Genomic DNA, 12,737 nt, shown 5'->3' on the forward strand with positions numbered 1-12,737 from the left:
AAAGAAGTGTGTATAGAAAATAAAAGCAGAGAAATTAGCAGAGAGATTCAACAGACAGGGCTCCAACTGTCTGAACAAAGTAATACAACCACCCACCTACACCAGCAGACTGGGAGAACACCAGTAGCTGAGTTACAAATGGCTACCCAGAGTCCAGTCCAGGGAATCAAAAAGTCCTTCTCATGAGCAGGTCCCCGAAGTAAAATGCCAACCTCCCAGAATATATAGCAAAGACTCAGCCCCTGATTGGCTCAGGGCCAGAAGGCACAAAACCTATGTGACTCAGCACAGCTGGGAATGAACAGAATTCAAAGGAGATTCATCCTTTAGATGTTTCCAATTTAGCCTGAGCCTAGGAAACTGAACTCCAGAAAGAAAACCAAAAAAAAAAACAATCTCACTTTGCATATGCTTACAGTTGGGGAATGGCTCAACAAGTTGTGGTATATCAATGGAATGGAATACTATTGTTCCATAAGAAATGATGAGCAGGAAGATTTCAGAAAAACCTGGAAAGGCTTACATGAACTGAAGCTGAGTGACGTGAGCAGAACAAGGAGAACATTGTGTACAGTAACAGCAACATTGGGCAATGATCAATTGTGATTGACTTAGCTCTTCTCAGCAATACAGTGATCCAAGACAATTCCAAAAGACTCATAATGGAAAATCCTGGAGAAAGAACTATGGAGTCTGAATGCAGATCAAAGCCTACTATTTTCACTTTTTTTTTTATGGTTTTCCCCTTTTGTTCTTTTTCTTCTTTCACAACATGACTAATTTGGAAATGTTTACATGATTTTATACATATATTTTATGTATATTTATTTATTTAAATATATAATATATTTCTATATATTATATTTTATATATATTAAATTGCTTACTCTCTTAGGGAAGAGGTAGGAAAGGAAGGGATAAAATTTGGAAGTCAAAATTTTATTTTAAAAAATGAATGTTAAAATTGTCTTTCCATGTAATTGGAAAAAGTAAAATACTATTTTAAAAAGATGAAAAACAGAGAAGGTCTAGTGCTAGAACTATTGAACTCAAGAATTCTAGAATTTTGAGAGTTCCCTTGTGAAGCAGCTCCCACAGTTGGTGCTAGCCAAGAATTCTTCCTTCTCTGGTTCAAAGGCTGAATCCTGGAATCATGATAAATACGGAATTAAAATTCCCTCTTGCCTTATACAAGAGGTTGGGATTCAGAAAAAAGTCTTCTTGAATTCTGCTCTCAGGCTGTGCATAAAAACCCTACCATAGGTTTTTACTGTAAATCACATTTGCAGCTGGGGGTTGGAGTGGGAGAAATTCCATCCCCTCTTCATGTTACTTCTCCCCTTTTGCTATACTCAAGAAAAAGAGAAAAGGTGAAGAGTTGATTATGAAAACCAATAGTCAACCAGCTTGCTTCTATATGCCAGGAGGAAGGTGACTGATCCTTAGTCAGCCAATCATCCTGTGTCCTTCAGTTGCCTCCAAAAAATGTCTTTCATCAGGAGTGGGGAACCTGCAGCCTGGAGGTCACATGTGGCCCCTCTAGGTCCTCAAGTATAGCCCTTTGACTGAATCTAAGCTTCACAGAACAAATCCCTTAGGTGTGGCCTTTTGACTGAATCCAAGTTTTACAGAAAAAATCTTTTTATTAAAATGATTTGTTCTATGAAGTTTGAATTCAGTCAAAGGGCTGCACTTGAAGACCTAGAAGGCCACATGTGGCCTCCAGGCTGCAGGTCCCCACCCCTGGTCCTACACCCTATTATCTCAGCAAGTTGATTGGGTAACTCCTCAAACTGACTACATTCTCCCTTTGTACAAATAATATATGCTCTATATATTCCATAGGATTGTGAGAATCAAATGATTTTTTAAAAATTAAACATTGTATAGATTCTACATACACGTTAATTACTACTATTATAGCAAATATACTCTCTCAGAGTAAGGCTGCTACATCTCCCTCACAGTGTGGTCCTGTGTGGTGTGGGGAATCTCTTCTCTAATACTGTTGCCTTAAGCTCCCACCAACTGCACCCCTATCATTAACCACTGATGAGGGGCTGATGTCCTAGTTCCTCTTAACCACTTAGCATCAATTAGTTTTAACAAAAGAATATTTTTATAATAAGAACCAAGACACAAACATCTCCCCCACCCCTATGACACTTTTCTCCTATACTACCTAAGTCTCTGGGGAGAGTGGACTCAAATTTAGCTCAAGCCTTCAGCAAGTATATGTACAAATGAACCTTTCATTGCTGTTTAATGAATTCATGTCTCAGCCACCACTGGACTGAGTCCCAAGTGCTATTCATGAAGGCCATTTCTTACTCCTCAGCACATTGATGCTAAGCTGGCTGCAAACACTATCGTGGACTCCAGCTTCTAGATTCCTGGTGGCTTGATTTTCTAACCTTCTGAAACTCACGAGGTTGCAGCCTCTGAATTAATCTCTGTCACCTAGAACAGAAGGACAAATGCTGAGGCCCATTTTCATGAGGGGGCAGTTAGATGGCAAAGTGGATAAAATACTGGTCCTAGAGTCAGAAAGACTGATCTTCCTGTGTTCAAATCTGGCCTCATACACTTATTAGCTGGGCAAGTCACTTCACCTTCTTTGCCTCAGTTTCCTCATCTGTAAAATGAGCTGGAAAAGGTAATGACAAACCACTCCAGTATCTTTGCCAAGAAAACCCCAAATGGGGTCACAAAGAGTTGGACATGACTGAACTAAAACAAAATTTTCATGAGGTCGCATGACTTCAGAGGGAAGAAGACTCAATTCCTCTCCCCATTGTCTCTCACTGAATGCTGTCAGACCACCAAAGCACAACTAAAGAGTAACATGGACACGTCTTTGGTTGATTAGTCCTCTCTGCCTCTGCATCAATCAAGAAGCCTGCTATTTGATCACATGGTAAGCCCACCAGATCCAATTTCAGAATGCATACTTTGGTGTCCCCTCCTCCCGTGCATTACTTGTCATCACCACTGTCCGGGCACTCTAACCTCTCCCACGTATGGAGAGTTCTCATCACTTGTGTACACTGATGTACTTCGAGCATGCAATGGTCCCTAATTACATTATTCCTCCTTTCTCTCAACTGGACTTGGAATCAGAAACACCCTTTTGAATCCTGCCCCAAACACTTAGAAACTGTGTGATCTTTCTGCGTGGCAATTCATTTCATCGCTCTCAGCCTCATTTTTGTTGTGGGGATCAAATGAGAAAGGACTTTACAAACTTTAAAGTGCTAAACAAACTTCATTACTAGTATAATTATTATTGCTGTTGTCCCTGGCCCCAGATTACCATGGGGATGTACCAGTCATACCAGTCCTTAATACCTCCCTTTGTTCATCAGTATTAGAGGAAACTAAGTTCCCTGGTTCCCATAGTGTATATTCCTTGACTTCTGAAGTGCTTTGGTTTCACTCATCACTCGGTACCTGGGCACCTCCAGAGATAGGGAAAAAGCCATCAACCAATCAAAAAGCATTGGTTAAGTGCTTACTGTGTGCCAGGCACTGTGTTAGGGACTGAGATTACAAAGACAAAAATGAAACAGCATGTGTATAAATATGTACCAAGAAAATAGGCACAGAAGATGCAGAAATATGTGTATGTTGTTTTCTGTTTAGAATATAAATCCCATGAGGGCAGGGACTTTTTAAAAAAAATCTTTTTTTGTGTATGGCACTCCTATGGTTGTCCAAGTGGAATGTAGCATTGTCACTTGGCTCATCTTAATCTGTGGATAGGGACAGAGATCTTTTCCAGATCCAAAACGTTTTGGGGTTTTTTTCGCCTCTTGGAGTAGTTTAAGGTGTGATCTTTTCTCTGGTCACAGACCTTCCCTCCCTAACCCCTTTCTCTCTGAAGACTTAATCAGCCACACCCTTTTACAACAGTTAGATCTCTTCCAGCCTAGCAGCATCATAAAATGCCCCAAATCTGTATGGTCCTTTTGTCTATTTTTATCAGAAGAAATGCTATTAATTCAACCACAATAGCTCATGAACCTCCACCCCTTATGAAAATTCCTAACATTCAGACAGAGGTTTGGTTCTCTACTCTGATTTAAATTTTTGTTTATCTTTAGCTCACCCTTAACCTCTAAATGTTTGAGGCAAAAATCGGGGTACAGGAAATATGTAGTTAAAAGAAGCAGAATGTACTGCAGTATCTGTTTCTGGGCAGACACAGAAAAGGAAAATTGGAGGAAGAGTGGGTCTTTTACTGAACTTCCTTCAGTCCTTGAAATGGTGTGTACAACTACCAGTAGAGCTTTGACCTGAGTCTCTTCTAAGATGCCCATAGAGCCCTGATGGCCTTCCTTTATTACTCCCTTACCTGCAGCACCTCGGTCCTCCTTTCATTTTCTCCTTCCCTTTCTCCTTTCTTCTGCTTTCTCCTTGCCAAAAACTCTTTCTGACTCTGCTCATAAAACCAGGGCTGAGGATGCTTGCTGTCTTCTTACCACTGCTTCAGTGGTTCAACTTTCAAACTTCTTTTCAATCTGTTTCACAGACTGTTGTCATCGTTTGTCCCTCATTTTTGACATCACGGGGTGATAAATTGGATTTAAGTGAGGCAGAGTTGCACAGCCTCACCCTCTTTCAGAGTCATCGAAATTCAGTGACAAGACAAAAGTCAGGACAGCTGGAGATGGCCTTTGATGCTTGACCAAGCTCTAAGCCCTCCACAGCACCTGCTTTAGGTACCTTCAGCTGTTCTCATTCACCCATTCAGCCAGGGGAAGTCTTCATATGCTTAGAGATAGAAAACGCCCCATTATTCACTGACTGGTCTGAGGCCCATTGATTATTCTCAACCTGGTTTAGCCCATTTGTCATTGCACATGCTGTACAATTTCTTGGAGCCATCAATAAGAGTTGAGTACTAGGTGGACCCCAAAGGTGAATGAGCAGCCTTTGAAAGGACTGGTCCTCCTCGGACATCCCAGACCTCATAGGCCCTCATAGACTGTGTATGTCCCTTTAGGAACTACTTGGAATGATTCAAGTCTCCCTTCTAGCTCAAAGACAGTGTCAAATCTCTCATACCTTGAAAGATGCAATGTTTGTTCTTTTGAACTACAAATCCCAGGGTACCAGTTAGTGCTCCAAACCTTGTTATGTTCTATTCTCAGTGCCTAGCACATAGTAGATGCTTAATACGTGTTTATAGATTGATTGATTGACTGATTAAATAGAAAATAATTTTGAGGGGAAGGCACTAGCCACTGAGGGGAATCATGGAAGGCCTAATTTAGAATATGGTTTTTGAGAAGTGTTTTGAAGGAAGCAAGGAACTCTTAGGGGTAAACTGGAAATGATAAGCATTTCTAGGCAGAGATGAATGACAAGCAAAGGTCAGTTAGATTACAATTTTGTTGTTTTTTATTTGTTTCAATCTGACTTTTTTGTGACCCCATTTGGGATTTTCCTGGCAAAGGTACTGAAGTGGTTTACCATTTCCTTTTCCAATTCATTTTTCAGATGAGGAAACTGAGGCAGACAGGGTTAAATGACTTGTGCTGGATAGCGTAGCTAGTAAGTGTCTAAGGCTGGATTTGAACTTAAGTCTTCCTAACTCCAGGCCTAGCACTCTATCCACTTGCTGCCATTAGGTTACCATATAGAGTTTTGTTTTTGTTGTTCAGTTGTTTAGTCATATCCAACTCTTCATGACCCAATGTATGCCTGGTGCTTCTCCTAGCTGCTATACTTCTGTCCTCTACAATCTCTCAAAGTCTGGTCAAGTTATGTCCATCGTTTCCATGACACTATTTATCCATCTCAGCCTCTATTATCCCCTTTTCCTTTTGCCTTCAATCTTTCCCAACCTCGGGGTCTTTTTCAATGAGTCCCATCTTTTTATAATGTGGCCAGAGTATTTGAGCTTCAGTTTCAGGAGAATAATGCCTGATAGGACCGTAAAATTAAGGCCTTTATAAAGGACTTTAAATACCAACTAAAAGAATTTCTAGTTGATCCTAGAGGTAAAAGTGACTCTCTTTCTCTCTCTCTTCCTCTGTGTGTGTGTGTATGTATATGTATGTATGTATATGTATGTACATGTATATGTTTATGCATATGTATATGTATATGTTTGCATACATATACATACATATATAGTGTGTTACATCTTTTATTAAGCTTTTTATTATATATTTTATATGTATGATTATATATTTTATAAATATGTATTATATACTTTTGTTAAGCTTTTCTTATAGTAAATATATTTTCACATTAGTTATGTCATAAAGAAGAACTAGAACCAATGGGAGAAACCATGAGAAAGAACAAAAAAAAGAGAGAGAAAGTAGTAATGCTTCAATTTGCATTTAGATTACTTTGTTTGTTTGTTTTTCTGGTTGTGGATGGCATTTCCTCATGAGTCATTTGGAGTTGTCTTAGATCCCTGCGTTGCTAAGCAGAAATAAGTCTATCAAAGTCAGTCATCACACTATGCAGTTATTACTGTGTAAAATGTTCTGGTTCTGCTCACTCCACTCAGCATCAGTTCATGTAAGCCTTTCCAGGTTTTTCTGAAATTGGCCTGCTCATCATTTCTTATGGAGCAATAGAATTCCATTACATTCATATACCACAACTTTTCAGGCATTCCCCAGTTGATGAGCAGCCCCATAAAAATGTATGTGTATATACATATATGTATATGTCTGTGTCTGTGTATTTTAATGTAGAAGAATGATATGTCAGACCTGTACTTCAGGAAAATCACTTTGCAGCTATGTGGAGGATAGAGTTGCAGCGAGAGAAACTTGACCCAGGGAGACCAATTAGAAGGATATTACAATAGTTCAGTGAGAGATTCTGGAGAAACTGAACTAGAGTAATGGAAGGAGAAAGGCATAATTGTAAAAGCTGTGAAGGCAGAATCAACAAGACTTAGCAATTAGTTGTACATGTGTGGGGTGAGGGATAGTGAAGAGCTGAGAATGACTCTACAACTGTGAACCTGAGTTTTTTGGATGATGAAAGAAATAGGGAAGAAAAGTGAGTTTAAGGAAGGCATATTAAGATTAAGATGCCTATAGATATCCAGTTTGAAATATCTATTAGCAATTAGTCACACCAGTCTAGAGCAACAGAGAGATACTAGGACTAGATATATAAAACTTGACATTATTTACATAAAGATTTAATTATTATTAAACTTAGGACAGCAAAGTGGTCATCAAGCAGCAATTTGATTTTGAAGGAATTTCTTTTGCTTGACTATTCCTATTTTTACAAAAAGCTTTGCTTTTCTTTTTTCCCCAATGATGCAAAAAATGAGAGGAAAAGAAAATAAATTTCTGTTGATGTTTTTTTAAGTAGAGAGGTACATGACACAAAATGTAAAATATGGCATACATTTTCAGATGAGATCACTGTATTATTAGTTTCACTTTGTTTTAAGAGATCTCTTGGGAAGTAGGAATAATCTGTGCAAATCATGTAAAAATAAAGCACAACAATAAAATTTATCTTAAATTCATAAAGAGGTCATCAAATGAGAGACTGAAAAACACAACCCCTGAACTGAAGGAACTCATAGTCTAGTGGGGCAGGCAAGTGCAGGCACATAAAAGAGAAATAAGAACACTAAAACAAGTATATAAATAAGATAGAACTAAACTGAGTTTCATGTAACTCTTGGATGGGGGAAGGGGTGACCCCCTAAGTTCATGAGAGCATGACACATAGAAGGACTGAGAGCTGGAAAAGATTTTAGGGGAAGAGGAAGGAAACAGCATTTATTAAGTATTTACTATGTACCAGGCACCACGCTAAGTGCCTTACAAATATCTCATTTGATCCTCATAGCAATCCTGTGAGGTAGGTACTATTATTATCCCCATTTTACAGTTGAGGAAACTGAGGCAGAGGTTATAAATGACTTGACCAGAGTTACATGGCTACTAAGTGCTTGAGGCTGGATTTGAACTCAAGTTTTCCTGACTCCAGGCTCAGTTCTCTATCCACTGTGCCGCCAACATGAGTCATTAGTCTTCTATTCCATTGCCTTCATTTTGTAGATGTATAAACTGTGTGAGCTGCCAAAGTGACAGAGCTAGAATTTAAACCCAACCTTGTGACAAATTTAGTGATGTTCCCCCTGTGCCAACATACCTCTTGCTGAAGAAGAAAAGGGTCATGACTCCTTGTATTATTGCCACCAATAAAAGCACTATTTCCCCTTTTGAAAAGACTTAAATGATATTACAATGTAGAGACTCAGGACTACGTTCTAAACAAACAGCAAAAGAGATTTTAAAACAAAATGTTTTTCCAAGTATAACCAGTTACCCCTTATCTGTCTCAGGGCCAAAGCGATGGAAGTCTGGAACTAAGACGGAGACAGTAGAACTTTTTCCAAAGATCTCTTGAATTTCTCCACCATCCAAGCAATCAGAAATTACCCCTGCACAGAGTTCCAGGGAAATGGGAACCATAGACTAGGAAGAGGACAGAGCTGTGGTGATGGGCCATACCAAGCTAGATTCTTCTGTCTTCCTGTCTTCTTCCAGCCCATCAGTCCAGGAGCTGTGAACCAAGAAGAAAATGGATAACATCAAGGGGATCATGGGTCTGATGATGAGCATTTATTGCGGCTAAAGTGGTGACCTAGACACCACCTGCTGTAAGGAGGACTAGTGACCAAAAAGCTGAGGCCAGCAAGGCAGTAAGGGTACTGCAGTGAAATGATTGGCCTAAAAGAGGCAAAGATGGATTGGGGTCTGATGGACAGTTGTGAAATTTCAGTGGTTGGTAAGAAGGCTGAAAACCAATTCAATTCTCTGCATTTCCCCTACAAATTCTACTTCCCAACTTTCAGAGAAAATTCGAAATGGATCCCAGGCAAGTAAATTTTCCTTTTGACTTTCTCATGATCATCAGACAGTGGGGCAAATAATTTGGACTGTTCTTCCAATCCCTCATGAGGAAGGTTGGGGAAAAGCTTTGGGAGATGACTACATATCCCACCCCTTCCCCAACAGAAGTCCTTAATAAATGCTTGATTCCTTTTCTAATGGTCCTTTCCAGAACTCAGCCTCATGATCACTGCTGCACATACAGCTCTCTCATGAATTTCATGAAGTCCTAGGATCACTCCTACTCTACGGATGGCTAAGCTTTCCACAAAGGGAAAACACTTAATTTTCTTTCTTTTTTTTTAAAGTGTATTTAATTTATTCCTATAAATATTTCCCAATTACATTTTTAACAATTTTTAACATTCATTTTTAAAATTTTGAGTTCCAAATTCTCTCCCTCCCTCCCCCACACCTTGAATAGGCAAACAATGTGATATCAATTATACATGGAACACTTAATTTTCTTACAGCTTTCCTGTGTTTAATAAACCATGTGGTTACACAAAATGGAATTGATTGTGTAAAAATATAAATATAGAGGGTCATGATTGAAAAGGGGAGGTCCCAGACTTAGTGAATGAGTCACAGAGATTGTTTCATCCAATATTTATTTCCGAAGAAAATTTCATTTTCATCCCTCTAGAACTAGGAACCTGGGCCAGTGAGGGCTTCCATCTTGCCAGCTTCTTTTAAGTCTGAGGTTTTGGCAGGTTTAGCTGTATGCACACAGACATAGAGGAGAGCTCTTTCACTGGCTCATTAATGAATTAAAGCAACAGCTGATTTCCTGTAGTCTTGTAGAAAGCAGAACAGGAGCCACATTCAAGCTTCTGTAATATTGCAAGTATCACCTGGGAAACCCGCCAAGTGCATGCTTTGCCCATAGCAACATCACAATAGCAAAACACTTTCTTATTAAAAAAAAAATCGGGCATCCTTTTTCCATGACAATAAGAAAATGTTGGGTCCTGTCTTTGATGGAAAGATAAAGAAGAAGGGGAATAGGGCGGGGAGAAGAGAGAAGATTCCTGCTCAGATATGTGGTAAAGGAAAAGACCTCTGAGTTCCTTTCCAAACCTAATATGCCAGCTTCTCTAACCTCAAAAATTGGTCATTCCAATTTAGGGGTGTACCTTTTGAGAAGAGAAACTCTAGCTGAGGAAAGAGCCTGTAGAATCAATATTTTTTTCCCACTCATTTGCTCCAGTTTTTGGCTTATCCTGGAACAGTGCATGTTTGATAAGTCCCAATTGCCACAAAGTTATGATAGGGGAAAGGAGGCAGTAAGTAGGGGACCCCATCCTTACCTGTCTCCCTCCTTCAGCATTTCCTTTTTAGTGGGGCTACTAAGCCCCAGGAGAAGGGTCAAGTGAAAACCTGGTAAATCAAGAAGCCCCAGCAGTTGTCCACTTAATTAGACCTTTGGGAGATGTGTGTGCATGTGTGTGTGTATATATATATATATGTATGTGTGTGTTTGTGTGAATGTCTGTGTGTGTACGCAAAGTGGTATTGCTATGGTGACAGGTCTTGTGGCTGATTTAAAGCAGAGCTTTATCATGTCACCCAATAAAAATAAGACTCAGGCTTTTTTAATAGAACAAATTACTTAAGTTTTATATTTAACTGGGGACGACATAACTGGGGACAGCACTGAAGCTATTACTGGTTTTCAGAATGTCTTAGGAATCTGAGCTGCCTCCTCCTGCATATGTTAACAGCCATCATCATAACATATGTCCAGCAGCCTCGAAGGCCTCAATGTGACCCTGCTGAGCCAGCTCTCATGGTTCTCCTTCCACTTTTAGGGACTTGGCCTCATCTTGATCTGGGGTTTGCCACCTCTGGTTCAGGTGAAGGACTTTCAACGTGTGTCTCAGGTGAGATGTTTCATGTTAGCTCCTGACGTCACTAAAAGAAAGGAATTGAAAAAACAACAGCAAAGCCTCTTGGATAGTCATAAGAGAGTATTTAATTATGATGGTATCAAGAGGATGTCATGAAGCCATCTACAAGGCCTCATAATACTATGTGTTATGGCAGTAAAAATAATAGTGATGCTAAAATTGGTGGTGATCACGCTACAGGTAGTAATAGTGATAGTGATAATGGCTGAGGCAGCCTACCCTATTATCCCTCCAATGCCATCATCATGAAAACTGAAGATGCATATGTGGAGTAAGAGGGCATGGCTGAACTTACATGGAAGTGGATGAGACCGTCGCCTAAGGAAGGATGCTCTTGAAAGAGTACTTGGAATACCCCTCCACCACAAAGCATCTCCTTTCACTCTGAGTTACACAGACTTTCGATATTCTACTTTGTCATTGAGGAACTGCTGCTGGATCCACATGGGATACTCCCTTCTCCTCTAAGGGACCCCTCTGCTCTGGCCTCAGGCATGCAGTTGAACCAAGTTCAGTACCAGAGGTATCTGCCTCTAATTAAGGAGTTAGGTTCCTTTGTTTCACAATCATGAACTCATTAAACCCTTACCCTGGCACCCCAGAACAACCAGCTATAAGGTAATCCTGGAGATGTCCATTCTCAAGATCACTGGTCTGCAATATGTGCTCAGTAAAAGGATAATCCATAAATGATCCTCTTAAGCTCATTGAGGCAAATAGAAGTCACTTTGCCTTGTTCTTCTCCTGCAAATCAACATTTTCTCTTTCCTAAGGAAGATAGAGAAAGATATCTGCTCTCCTGTTTTTGGTCAAGAAGTCAAAGGGAGAGAAAATGCAAGAAAAGAAAAGGGGAAAATGGTGAGAGTCTTTTGATAGCTCTCTTAGAGACCCCAAGGAGGGAGGTTCTCCAATGAAAATCCGTCCTCCTTAGCTTCAGTCTACCAAGTCTTAGGAGGTGGCCTTGTTCTTGGAAATTCAATTAGTAAGGTGTCAGTATACAAACCCATCTCCCTGGGAAATGTCCTTCAGGTCCACCCCCTGTAATCTCATGAAGTTTATTTAAGGAACTCATGAAATTGATCAGAGATTTCCCCGATCAGTCCTCATTACTAGTACATTACAAGCAAAACTGAGATCTAAGCGAGTAATTGGAGGGCTTGGGGAAGATGTCCAGAAGGAGGTAGCATTTGAATAGGTTTTTAAAGGATAGGCAAGTATTCTAGAGGAAGAAGGTTCAGGGCAGGTTTTGGGAAAGTACTCCATGAATGAAGAGTGACTTGAGTCAAGGCAGAGTCAGGAAAGTAGGAGGTGTATAAAGGGAAGGACAAATCACCCAGGTTGGCTAGAGTTTAGAATGCAGGGCATGGACCAGTTTGAAATGAGATCAGACAGGCAGGATGACACCAGATTGTGGAAAACTTGAGTACAGGCAAAAGCTGTGAACTAGATGTGAACCAAAATCTACACAGTGGGCACAGTGCCTACATAGTAGATGCTTAATAAAGGCTTATTCTCTCCTCCCTCCTTTCCTGCTAGCACCTAACAGAGCTGTTGTGAGCAAAGTATATTGTAAAATGTTACATGCCATGTAAATGCAAGTATTTGCCGAATTAGAATCCATTGGTCATATCTTAAACATTCTTGTATATGTGATATCCAATTTAATTTGGTATGTTCTCTTGATGAGAGACTCATGGAGCTCTGTAAGAACCATGGTAAATAGACTAGCATGGTCTTTGCCTTTGCTATGGTCTATATGTAAGTGATTTCATAGAATTCTAGTCTTAGGATCATCAATTTAAAGATGGAAAGGGTCTTAGAGATGGACTTATTGAGAACCAACTTTGATGAGAAAGCTAAAGCATAAAGTGGCTTATTGACTTGTCCAAGGTCACTCTGTAGCCTTGATCACAAAACTAGTAAATGGCTCAGTCAG

General features: G+C 39.8%; 1 protein-coding gene across 1 annotated transcript in view; it reads left to right on the forward strand.

Annotated features, from left to right (window-relative positions):
- FERRY3 (FERRY endosomal RAB5 effector complex subunit 3) overlaps positions 1-9,055 on the forward strand; it is a 99,353-nt gene extending 90,298 nt beyond the window's left edge. The window contains exon 14 of the mRNA XM_072653981.1: positions 8,342-9,055. Coding sequence (XP_072510082.1) covers positions 8,342-8,383 — 42 coding nt within the window. The 3' untranslated portion in view covers positions 8,384-9,055. The remainder of the gene's footprint in view (positions 1-8,341) is intronic.
- Positions 9,056-12,737: the final 3,682 nt, after the last annotated feature.

The sequence above is a fragment of the Notamacropus eugenii genome, chromosome 3, assembly GCF_028372415.1.
Source record: "Notamacropus eugenii isolate mMacEug1 chromosome 3, mMacEug1.pri_v2, whole genome shotgun sequence".
NCBI lineage: Eukaryota > Metazoa > Chordata > Mammalia > Diprotodontia > Macropodidae > Notamacropus > Notamacropus eugenii.